Source organism: Carassius carassius, chromosome 20 (genome assembly GCF_963082965.1).
Source record: "Carassius carassius chromosome 20, fCarCar2.1, whole genome shotgun sequence".
Lineage (NCBI taxonomy): Eukaryota > Metazoa > Chordata > Actinopteri > Cypriniformes > Cyprinidae > Carassius > Carassius carassius.
Window position 1 is genome coordinate 25,553,871 of NC_081774.1, and position 12,466 is coordinate 25,566,336.

The following is a 12,466-nucleotide window of genomic DNA, read 5'->3' on the forward strand; positions in this document are numbered from 1 at the left end:
TTAAGCCTCGTAGGTCAAGTGGTCACTATGCATCTTAATTGTATGAGTGTATTGTATGAGATGTCTCCACTAGGTGTCAGCAGTAGATGGTATGGTGAGGCTCATCTTCAAATATGACACATTCCTGTTTAAAAGTTCTTTTGGCCCCAGTCCATAATTGACTCCTTGCTATCCAAGCCAATACCGTTAGGTTCTAAACAAGAATGGTCAATTTAAATACTCTTGAAACCTTAAGAAATGGTCCTATGCCATGTTTACTGCTCCATAATCACTGAGCAAGGGCTATATGTTGAAGCTGACTTAACTCTAACTCTAAATGCACTGTAATGCAGACAAATGCATACAAGGCTTAAGTCAAGCATATTGAAGGTGTTTGTGGTTGATATAAAAATATACAACATACATTTAAGTACTGGAAAACCATTGGTAATAGTTGTGTTAAAATGTTTTAAATTGACTTTAAGGCAATATATGAAACCGGGCCTGACAGTAAGGTCTTGGTTTTAAAGTCTTGTCAGTTTAAACAATCAAGCAATGTTCAGCCGTTCAAGTCCAAAAAAAAGAGCCAAAGAAAATTCAGTTTGGTACTCGCACGTCGCTTTTTGTGTGCGGGTGAGCTAAAACGTCACCCGAATCCGCAGCTTCAAATAATATCAATTATCCACCCGCCAACCACCCGCACCTATATTTTTGTCTGATTTAGATAACCGCACCCGATAGTCACATTCAGGGTTCGTACGGTCATGAAATTAAAACATGATTTCCGGGCCTGGAAAGGTTTTGGGAAAATAAATAAAACCAGGAAGCTTTAGAAAAGTCATGGAAATCTATTTCACAATTCTCTGTATAATAGAATTATGTTTAATCAGGTCCTGAATTCGGATGCAGGATTGCACATATATAGCATACTTATTCCTGCAGCTTTTGACTTTAAAATAAGGGAAATTGCTGGAAAACATTTATTTTATATAGCGTGTATGTTAGACGAGTAAATAAATCCACACAAACCATCAGATCAAATCAGTCATTTGAAAACCGCGTGAGTGATTCAGCTGTACTGCGTCCGCTCTCTTTGACCTTCTCTTCACATAGGAGCATCTGTTACTGCACGCTGTGATACAAGACTTTAGCTCGTGTTTTGGTAAAATTGACAGAATTGCCACTTGCCCAATCGTCACAAATTTGCCATTCGGTACTCACGTGCTCCAGAGGCGCTTTTCAGTGCCCTCACAGACACATCTAAAGCACACGCTGTGGTCAAATTGAGTTTGTTGCGCTTAAGGGGCCTAATACACACAAAATGACATAAAAATTGTAGTCCTTTTGTCTTAAGTTAATGTAAACAGTTGCGAAAAAAAAACGCATGTTTATCAGTATTGGATCTGTGAAATAGGTCTTGTGACAGCAGCAGCCTAATAAAGCTGTGCCGTCTGTCCTTAATGTTAATCAAACTACAAAAGACAGAGAAAATCCCTCACTGCTGTTGAATAACTTTAATATGTTAATTCACAGTTTATTCAATTTCTGTAGCCTATTTAAAATTCATAAAATTCACATTCATATTTTAGAAAATTTTGTTAATATTTGCATCATTAATGATTTATCTTATCCACCCACGACACCCACAAATAATCAGAGTGAATTTTTGTATTACCCACCCGAACCATGGATTATCTGCAGCGCCCGCCGATATAACTGCCATCTGCGCATCACTAGCGCACAGAGACCCTCAGTTCACGTGAACACCAAATTAAGTTTTCTTTCTTGCCTTCTTGCACTATTGCTTGTTTTTTTTTCTTATTTTATTACTGAGTGTTTGGATTTAAAAATGATTAGCGGAATAGAATGTTGTTCTCAAGATGATAATGATCACGAGAAGTCTATTCTAGATCAGTGGTTCCCAAACTTTTCCATTCTACGACCCACCTAGACAAGTGTAATCTATTTCACGACCCACCAAAATATATATATATATAAAAAAAAATAAGAAAACGATTGACATTACTTTAAGCCTAATCTTAAAAGTTTGATGACAGAAATTAAGTATTTAATAAAAATAAAAAATTTTCACTACTAATATTTCAGTTTTAATTTTTGTTTACAGACGTTAAAATATGTAGTGTCCATAAAAACGTGAAGCAGGCTCACTCTAGTGAACTGTAATCTGCGCTGCTGTGTTTTGTTGCAGAAAATACATTCATGATCTTCCGTTTGTGTCGGCGAGAACGGAGCACAATCCAACACTTATTTAGAAAAGCATGAGAAGCAAAGCAGAGCTATCTAACACAGTTTTGAGATTAAAATAATTGTGAAATTGGTAAAAAATTATAATAAACAGATGTGTCTCATTTTAAATAATAATAAAAAAAATATATTTATTTTTGTGATGGTTAAATAAATGTTCAGCAATATCTTCAAAAGACTTCTGAACTTTGGCAAATTTTTCTCTAAACAGAGATGATACATCAAGGAAATATTGCAAACTTTTGTACATTTTGTTACGTGGAAATGTTTAAATCTTGTAGTGTTACAATTAATCCTGCATTTGTGCCCTGCTTATGGAATTACATTTGTTTCAATAATAATGAACGAAACTTTATAAAACTGAACGTAACTTTTTCAGAAACTATCAAAAATATGCCATTACAAAAGAAGAAAAACACTATGAAAATGAAAAAAAATTAACTCAGTCGCACAAATTTAACAGGCTCTTCAAATATGCTTCATTCTTTGTTAATGTTTTTCAAAGATTCGTTTTCGCTAATCGTGGATTCTGAATTCATTGCTACAGATTTCGCTTACGTTTCGCAGTTTTTCGTTTGGTGTTTTGACACAAACATCTCATGGGGGTGGTGTTAACAGTGATCTACTCTGATTGGATAGTGAGCTTTTGATGGACAGGTGCTCTCTGACCGGGAAGTACAGACGCCACCCAGTGGCCTCTCTCGTCCTTCACTGTCGTCGCTCCTCTTTTGTATACTTCCTATCTCCTCCGGGGTTCTCGAGACCGGTGAGTGTTGCAGGTGTCGCTCATTTCCCAATCACTCCACGGCTCTCGGCCCCGCCCCACTCGTCACATTCGTGCAGCCCTAGACTGAACTGTGTGAGTGTGTGTGTGTGTTTTTATTGAAACGCAAATTTAGCTGCAGCCAAGTGACTTTGTGTGACCCACCTTGTTCCATTCTGTGACCCACAAGTGGGTCGCGACCCACAGTTTGAAAACCCCTGTTCTAGATCATCTCAATTTTAACCTGTGAATTTCTGTAGGTGAGCAGAATGGAAACCGGAACCCAGGAGGCCTGCAGATCGGAGACTTGGTTAACATTGATTTGGACCTGGAGATCGTTCAGTCGCTGCAGCATGGGCACGGAGGCTGGACTGATGGCATGTTCGAAACGCTCACCACCACAGGCACTGTGTGCGGCATTGATGAAGACCATGACATCGTTGTGCAGTATCCTAGTGGAAACAGGTCAGTCACACGTTATATATTATCTTAAATGTTGTTGTTGTCTTCACAATTATGACAAATCATTATACACAATGTTGATTAATATTATATACATAAAATGCCAACTTTGGATATAATCAGTCTATAAATCCAAAAGAAGCTGTGTTTCTGAATGTGTATGAAGACCTAAATTGATGTTACATAAGACCGTGACATTCTCATTAGTCCTCTTAGTAGTATAAAAACTGCTTAATCAAAACCACAAAGCAAGCAGTTTAACAATATTAAACCTGACATTTGAAATAATAGTCAGGAAAAAAAAAAAAAAAATATATATATATATATATATACATATATATATATATATATATATATATATACATATACAGTACAGACCAAAAGTTTGGACACACCTTCTCATTCAAAGAGTTTTCTTTATTTTCATGACTATAAAAATTGTAGATCCACACTGAAGGCATCAAAACTATGAATTAACACATGTGGAATTATAAATGGAATTATATACATAAAAAAAAGTGTGAAACAACTGAAAATGTCATATTCTAGGTTCTTCAAAGTAGCCACCTTTTGCTTTGATTACTGCTTTGTACACTCTTGGCATTCTCTTGATGAGCTTCAAGAGGTAGTCACCTGAAATGGTCTTCCAACAGTCTTGAAGGAGTTCCCCGAGAGATGCTTAGCACTTGTTGGCCCTTTTGCCTTCACTCTGCGGTCCAGCTCACCCCAAACCATCTCGATTGGGTTCAGGTCCAGTGACTGTGGAGGCCAGGTCATCTGGCGCAGCACCCCATCACTCTCCTTCTTGGTCAAATAGCCCTTACACAGCCTGGAGGTGTGTTTGGGGTCAGTGTCCTGTTGAAAAATAAATGATGGTCCAACTAAACGCAAACCAGATGGAATAGCATGCCACACTGCAAGATGCTGTGGTAGCCATGCTGGTTCAGTATGCCTTCAATTTTGAATAAATCCCCAACAGTGTCACCAGCAAAGCACCCCCACGCCATCACACCTCCTCCTCCATGCTTCACGGTGGGAACCAGGCATGTAGAGTCCATCCGTTCACCTTTTCTGCGTCGCACAAAGACACGGTGATTGGAACCAAAGATCTCAAATTTGGACTCATCAGACCAAAGCACAGATTTCCACTGGTCTAATGTCCATTCCTTGTGTTCTTTAGCCCAAACAAGTCTCTTCTGCGTGTTGCCTTTCTTTAGCAGTGGTTTCCTAGCAGATATTCTACCATGAAGGCCTGATTCACACAGTCTCCTCTTAACAGTTGTTCTAGAGATGTGTCTGCTGCTAGAACTCCGTGTGCCATTGACCTGGTCTCTAATCTGAGCTGCTGTTAACCTGCGATTTCTGAGGCTGGTGACTTGGATGAACTTATCCTCCGCAGCAGAGGTGACTCTTGGTCTTCCTTTCCTGGGGCGGTCCGCATGTGAGCCAGTTTCTTTGTAGCACTTGATGGTTTTTGTGACTGCACTTGGGGACACTTTCAAAGTTTTCCCAATTTTTCGGACTGACTGACCTTCATTTCTGAAAGTAATGATGGCCACTCGTTTTCCTGTACTTAGCTGCTTTTTTCTTGCCATAATGCAAATTCTAACAGTCTATTCAGTAGGACTATCAGCTGTGTATCCACCTGACTTCTGCACAACACAACTGATGGTCCCAACCCCATTTATAAGGCAAGAAATCACACTTATTAAACCTGACAGGGCACACCTGTGAAGTGAAAACCATTTCAGGTGACTACCTCTTGAAGCTCATCAAGAGAATGCCAAGAGTGTGCAGAGTGTACAGAGTAATCAAAGCAAAAGGTGGCTACTTTGAAGTACCTACAATATGACATATTTTCAGTTGTTTCACACTTTTTTGTTATGTATATAATTCCGCATGTGTTAATTCATAGTTTTGATGCCTTCAGTGTGAATCTACAATTTTCATAGTCATGAAAATAAAGAAAACTCTTTGAATGAGAAGTTGTGTCCAAACTTTTGGTCTGTACTGTATATATGTACATATGGTCTGTGACTTAACCCTTGTGCTGAATTGAACACAGAAGCTTTCTGTGTGTTCTAGGTGGACATTTAACCCAGCGGTGCTCACAAAAGCAAACGTTGTACGTAGTGGAGAAGTGGCGGCTGGTGCTGAGGGAGGCAGCTCTCAGTTCATGGTGGGAGACTTGGTCCAGATCTGCTATGACATTGACCGCATCAAACTACTCCAGAGAGGACATGGAGAGTGGGCTGAAGCTATGCTGCCAGTGAGCATCACCTAACACATCCTTAAAGCGATAGTTCAACAAATAAAAGAAAATTCTGTTGTCATTTACTTACCCTCATGTCGTTCAAATCTATGTGGCTACACTTTATTTTAATGGTCCACCTCTAGACATTTATAGCCATTCTACTATCTATAAGTAGCTTTGCAACGCTGTGTGAACTAACTCTGATTAAATTGAAACTACATATCAACTAATTCTCATTAGAGTATTAGTAGACTTTTACTTTAGGTTATAATGCTGGGCACCATCAAAATAAAGTGTTAGCATATATTAAGCAGTCAGTCTGCTAATACTCTAATGACTGCTAGTTATTTTAATGTATAAAGTGGACTATCAAAGTAAAGTGTTACCACATATGTTTTTATAATAGAAGTCAACAGTTCCCAAAACCGTTTGGTTATCAACATTCTATCTTTTTAGAATGAAAATAATACAGGTTTGCAACAATGTGTGCTTAAATAAATGACAGAATTAACATTTTTGACTGAACTATGCCTTTAAAGAATACATGACACAGTTTCTGTGAATGATTAGATGAATATTACACTTTGGCTGTTATACCAACATGGGTATTTTTTATTTATTTTATTTAGTTAGAGAGCAGATGTAAAAATGAGAGAGAGAGAGGGAGAGACGGGGGAACAGGATCAGAAAATGTTGCAGGATTTAAAGCGGGTTCGCACATTCGGTTACCATTATGACACTAAGCACTAGGCCAGAGCTCTGTAATGATTTTGTTATTTTATAGTACAGTGTAATGGATTTATCTAATCAAATAATTGCTTTTTTCCATACTAAGACATCTGGCTCTTTTAGTCTGTACACGAAAATCTAGAGACTAATCGAAAGCACCCAGTGTGCTTGAGTTTAAAGAGGATGATGAGGATTCACTTGCAGCCACTGGCAACCTTCTTCCAATAGCACAGTTGTTTTATTTTATCTACTGGCTGTTTCAAGGTAAAGCAGTGGATGAGATGCTAAGAGTGGCATTGAGTCTGTGTGATTGGTTTATATTTCTGGGATCTCCCTCTTTTTGATGTCCTCGATGGACAAATCTTAACAGAATTCCAATAGCTTCAGTTATGAGTAGTATAAATGAGATATGGTCCTGCAAGTCTAGGAGCCTTTGGGTATTCTCTTTTTAAATGAGCCAATCTCAATTTTAAAAGCCAGACCTTACACTTATTGATTTTCCTCTCCGACGACCACATCTCTTTCTCTCTCTTCCCCTTCACAGTACTTAGGATGTTGGCCTCACAGGGGTGCTTGTACCTGTGTTGGTAATATGCAGTTTGCACACAAACTCGTCTAGCATTCTAGCAGTTTGAGAGCTGAGAGGAAAGGGACATGGGTTAAATGCATTAGAAATGGTTTTAGGACAGTCACAACCTCATATGCCCATGTTTTCTCTTGCGCAGACCCTTGGGAAGGTGGGAAGAGTGCAACAGATTTACTCTGACAGTGACCTCAAAGTCGAGGTTTGCGGGACATCCTGGACATACAATCCAGCCGCTGTCACTAAAGTGGCTCCTGGTGGATCTGCTGTTACTAATGCCTCTGGAGGTAATACACTCACACACACACACACACACACACACACATAGAGGGATATGTGGTTTATAGGGATAGCACAAACTGTATTAAGGCACTTCACTTATTGCCATGCACACCATTTGTGTTATTTTATAGTTTTAGTGACTTATAAAATGTCAAAAATTTCATAGCGTGACATTTTACTTCCACATTTAAATTATTCATTTCAGTTAGGGCTGCACATTATTGGAAAACACTGACATTGTCATGTTTTGTTTTTCTGTTATATACTTTGCAATTTTCACCAGAAGACTTGAAAAGCTCTTTTTTTGGAAATATACTAATCCTAGAATAATTCTATTCTATAATAAAGTGCCTCTGATTTCAGTTCTATTTTGTTATATCACGCAGTATATTGTGGCATTATTTGATTTGCCAGAAGGAGAAAATATCCTATATTTCAGTAGTGCTCACAGTCAACCACAGACAAGCATCAATCCGTTTCTCATCAGTCTTTGTGTACTCTGTGTGACACTATAGCAGTGTTGACAGAGAGTCCTTCTATGCCTGCAGAGCGCCTGTCTCAGCTCCTCAAGAAGCTTTTTGAGACACAGGAGTCTGGAGACATTAATGAAGAGCTGGTGAAGGCCGCAGCCAATGGTGACCTAGCCAAAGTAGAGGACATCCTGAAGAGACCTGATGTAGACGTGAGAATAAAGTTCTATCATCACACACACACACACGTGCACTGTACTAAATTTGCACATCCACAAAAACCTCAGCAGATTTCCATAGAGTTCTCATTATTCATTAGGGCTGTCACTTTTAGTTCGAAAATCAATTGCACAATCGATCGGACCAACCAAAAAAAGTTTCGAAAATGAAAATAGGCAATCGATTTTAACCAAATATGTACACTATTAATTTTAAAATAATTAAACAATAAAAAATATAGATATAACAAAACTCACAAACAAGCAGAAAAAGAAAATAAAGAATTCCGAAAGTGCAGTATGCCTTGCGAAAGCTAGATGGAAAATACCAGCAATTTTACGCGTCAGTGACGTCGAAAGCAACCTCTTATGCTGCGTTCACACCAAACGCAAATAGAGCGTCTGGCGCGAATGATTTCAATGTTAAGTCAATGCAAAGACGCATTTACGTGCACCTGGAGGTCTCGCGGTGCGGTAGACACGAATTCGCCTCATTCGCGCATCTAGGTACAGGAAATTCTGAGTTATGAAAAGGACCATTGCAAGCTGACAGTGACCGGCTTTTGTGGTGGAAAAATTGGCAGTAATATCCCCACCTTGCGCAGCTGTACCTGAGTGTCCCTGGGACATCAGTGCGGTCGGAGCGCGTCTTCTCAACAGCTGGACATATAGTGAATAAAAAACGCTCTGCTCTGGACCCCGAAAATGTTGATCTGAAAATGTTATTCTGCACGAAACTTCATGCCAATAAATAAGAAATATTGCTGACTTGTGCGTTTCCAGCGCTCTCTTTACGTTCATCCGTTATTTGACGTTGAAAAAGGAAACGTCTTTTTTTTTTTAGACATGGAAAATCGATTTTACAATCGATTCAATGAACACTTATGTCTTAAAAATCGAAAAAGATTTTTTCAAAAAAGTGACAGCCCTACCATCATTAAGTTCTACACATCCCCTACATATTTAAGATATTTTGGTCAATGTAAATGTTTTTAATTTTCGGTATGAATTAATATTTTGGCTAATGATTATTTGCTGTCAATATGAGTGAGGTATTTTCAGTTTCATTTTTTTCCACAGTCAAAATCGCCAAATCAAAGAATAGTTAAAGACTTAAAAAGTCCTTGTTACAAGACACTATTTGATCAAATAGGTAGCAGTTCTTCCATTTTAGAAAGTGCAAGTCAGAAAGAAGAAACTTGTACAAGTAGTACTTTGATCGAGTAACGTAATGGTTCTAATTTGTAGCAAGACTTCTTTGAACTGCTGCACCTTTTGGTTCTAACTGGAGTCTCAGAGATCAGATCAAAAGCACCATCAAAGAATGATGGCTGCTCTTTATATGTATGAGATTTCCTTTGCTCATTTTTTTTTACTCCTATGAGTCTCAAACTCTCAGTTTATGGAATATGGAACTGCTTCAGTCTAATCTCTAACATTCTGAAAGTATTCAACAGTCATTCGTATGAAGACATGGGCACGTAAATCGTTTTAAATAAGACTGAACAAAATGAACAAGCGGTTTTAATCAGAAAGGTTCATCTGTACATGAGGCTAAAACAATTGTTTCATTTAAGTATTTTGAAAGGGGTTGAAGAACATTGCTTCTGTACATTTTTAAAATGGACTATTGTGGTCTCGCCACAATAACAATGGGGAACTGTTTGAATACGCCAGTGACTGCACAGCAAGTCGATTGAAAGGAAATGAGAAGGAAGTTGATCCAAGTTTTGTTTGGAATAGAGAGACTAGACAGTGGAATGCAGTGCACAAAGAACATGTGTTGTAGCAATGATACTTGGTATTAGCATTATTCCCACAGTCATGGAAGACTTGGAAATGTCAGGGAATTTAAAAATTGTGACTTGCATGTTTCTTTTGGATTTTATTATTATTTTTTTTTGTGTAAGTTATGTTGTATTATTAAATAATTGTATAATCTCATGATTTTTAAAAAGCCTTGTTATCATAAATGAATAGAAATGCCTGGTTTGCATTAGATTTGTCACTTTGCCTGATGGAGACTTTACTTCAATATATTTGATCAGTTTGAGTCTTCTTTTCCTCAATTTTTTCGGTTTGTGTTGGTGCCAGGACTGGCCTGGGGCCCTGCCGCCCCTCACTGAAGTAATTGCTTTTAGCACAGAGCAAGAGGAAGGGAAGTCAAATTGGCTAGGGTGACTGGCCAAATGATATGCTCGGCAGGACAAGACATGTCCTGCAAATACACCAGGGGCTCCAGCATTAATATTCATGCCTTTGCACACTGGTTTAACTTACCGCAATGCTGCAGATCACGAATAGACACTTGTGTATACGCTTATACACGTGCACACAAACCCATTTTAAAGAATGACATACACATGGAATCTGAGATGCAAATAGCATGATGCGATCATCTCTGTCTTTTTGTTTCCAGGTGAACGGGCAGTGTGCAGGACACACTGCCATGCAGGCAGCCAGCCAAAATGGCCATGTGGACGTCCTCAAACTGCTGCTGAAACATAACGTGGACCTGGAGGCTGAGGTATATCTTGTATCATGCTCCTACACCACCTCTTGTAACTTTTGGCTGTTTTTCCCCCCTGGAGTTTATTGTGTTTGGAACAGGGCAAACCATAATGTTGTGGCTTGACTACTGACCTTAAACCGCCTTTTTTTTAGTTTTTTTTTGTAGTTCAGATACCTCTAGCAGAAGTTTGTGTTGTAAGAGAGACCTCATGGAGCTAGTTAGCTTATTGAATTGAGTGAAATGTTTCCTTGTGTATTTTTAATGCACCAGGATCAGGTATGCAAACTTGTCTCTTTTTGGGCCAAAATTATCATATCTAATCCAAAATATATCATTTGTGTAGATCCAGTGAATCCAATTTTTGAAACTGGTTGGAGTCAACAAATGAGAAGCTTGGGTGGTTTTGGCCTCAAAATAAAAGCTCTTTGATTTAATTTTTGATTTAATTTAACCATTTTCTGTAAAATAAATGTACTATTATTACATACTGTATTTTTTTACATTATGGTATTATAAGAAAAGTAACATTTATTTATTTGGTGAATTGTTATAATTTAATGTAATTATTAGATTTTAAACCAGTTCGAGTGTCAATAAAATTGTGTGTGTGTGTATGTATGTATGTGTGTATATATATATATATATATGTATATATATATATATATATACCAGGGGTGTAACGGTACGCAAAAATCACGGTTCGGTACGTACCTCGGTTTTAAAGTCACGGTTCAGTTCATTTTCGGTACAGTAAGGGAAAGAAATGCAAACATTAAACTGCAGGTTGTTTATTACTATAAACTTTTTTTAACAATTTGTTTACACTTTTTTAAAATACTTTTTAATAAAATATATATAAAATAAAAAAAGAATAAGAAATAAAATACTGCTGCAAAGTTCTCCACTAAATAAAATACTCTCAGTCTCAAACCAATATCATATAATAAAATATAATGAAAAATATAAATAAATAACTATGATTACAGTGCAGCATTACCAATCCCAGCTTGTAGGCCTGCTCATATTTAAAAAAATATATATAACTTTTCCAAAGTGTAAAATGCAGCATCAACAGTTTCAGTTTTTAGACCTGCTCAGATTTCGTTATTGCGTTGGACCGATCGGAATTAAGAGCAAAGGTCTGTTTAAATGCCGACGGGAGCTGCGTTTGAATTACAATCGTTTTTTTCCTAGTTGTAGTGATGTTCACACTCGGGTGATGCCTTTTGAAAAAACCTCAGGCCGGTGACACACTGGCATATTGCACCTGTCAAACACCGTCAATACTGTTGACGGTTTCCTTTATCAGTAGGCTTTATATTTATGCTCAACATGAAGTATAGATATTGTTGTAGTGAAGACAAGAGCCTGGTCTGTCGGTCGATATATATATATATATATATAATTTATTTATTTTTTTTTAAATACAATTACAAAATAAACTGGCTAAATTTCTGAATGCAAAGAAATAAAGACAGACTGTTTTACTCAAATATAATTATTAAATACTCAAGTTTTTTATTATATTATTACTATAGTAATATTGTATTTATTTTTAATAAATAGTTACAATTTAATAAAATATATGTTTTAAATCATATAATTTTATTAAAATAACAATTTAATAAATATAGTAATTATAGTAATAATAATAATATTGCCCCTGACACCCACATCTTTGCTACCTTCTTCGCCATTGGGGAGTTTGCATCCCTAAAATTTAATATTCTTGTGGCAATATAGCATAATATCCCAGTATGATATAAAGAGAAAACACATATATATATATATTTACATTTTACATTTAGCTGACGCTTTTATCCATAGCGACTTACAATTGCTATATATGTCAGAGGTTGCACGCCTCTGGAGCAACTAGGGGTTAAGTGTCTTGCTCAGGGACACATTGGTGTCTCACAGTGGATTCGAACCCGGGTCTCTCACACCAA

At 37.4% G+C, this 12,466-nt stretch overlaps 1 protein-coding gene across 8 annotated transcripts in view; it reads left to right on the forward strand.

Annotated features, from left to right (window-relative positions):
- mib1 (MIB E3 ubiquitin protein ligase 1) overlaps positions 1 to 12,466 on the forward strand; it is a 59,558-nt gene that overhangs the window by 9,363 nt on the left and 37,729 nt on the right. For 5 of the 8 annotated variants that reach the window (XM_059502299.1, XM_059502301.1, XM_059502302.1 and 2 more), the window contains exons 6-10: positions 3,268 to 3,472; positions 5,555 to 5,738; positions 7,178 to 7,322; positions 7,833 to 7,999; positions 10,425 to 10,532. In XM_059502299.1, the coding sequence (XP_059358282.1) occupies positions 3,268 to 3,472; positions 5,555 to 5,738; positions 7,178 to 7,322; positions 7,833 to 7,999; positions 10,425 to 10,532 (809 nt within the window). The remainder of the gene's footprint in view (positions 1 to 3,267; positions 3,473 to 5,554; positions 5,739 to 7,177; positions 7,323 to 7,832; positions 8,000 to 10,424; positions 10,533 to 12,466) is intronic. The other 3 variants (XM_059502300.1, XM_059502304.1, XM_059502307.1) reach the window with 1 other exon arrangement.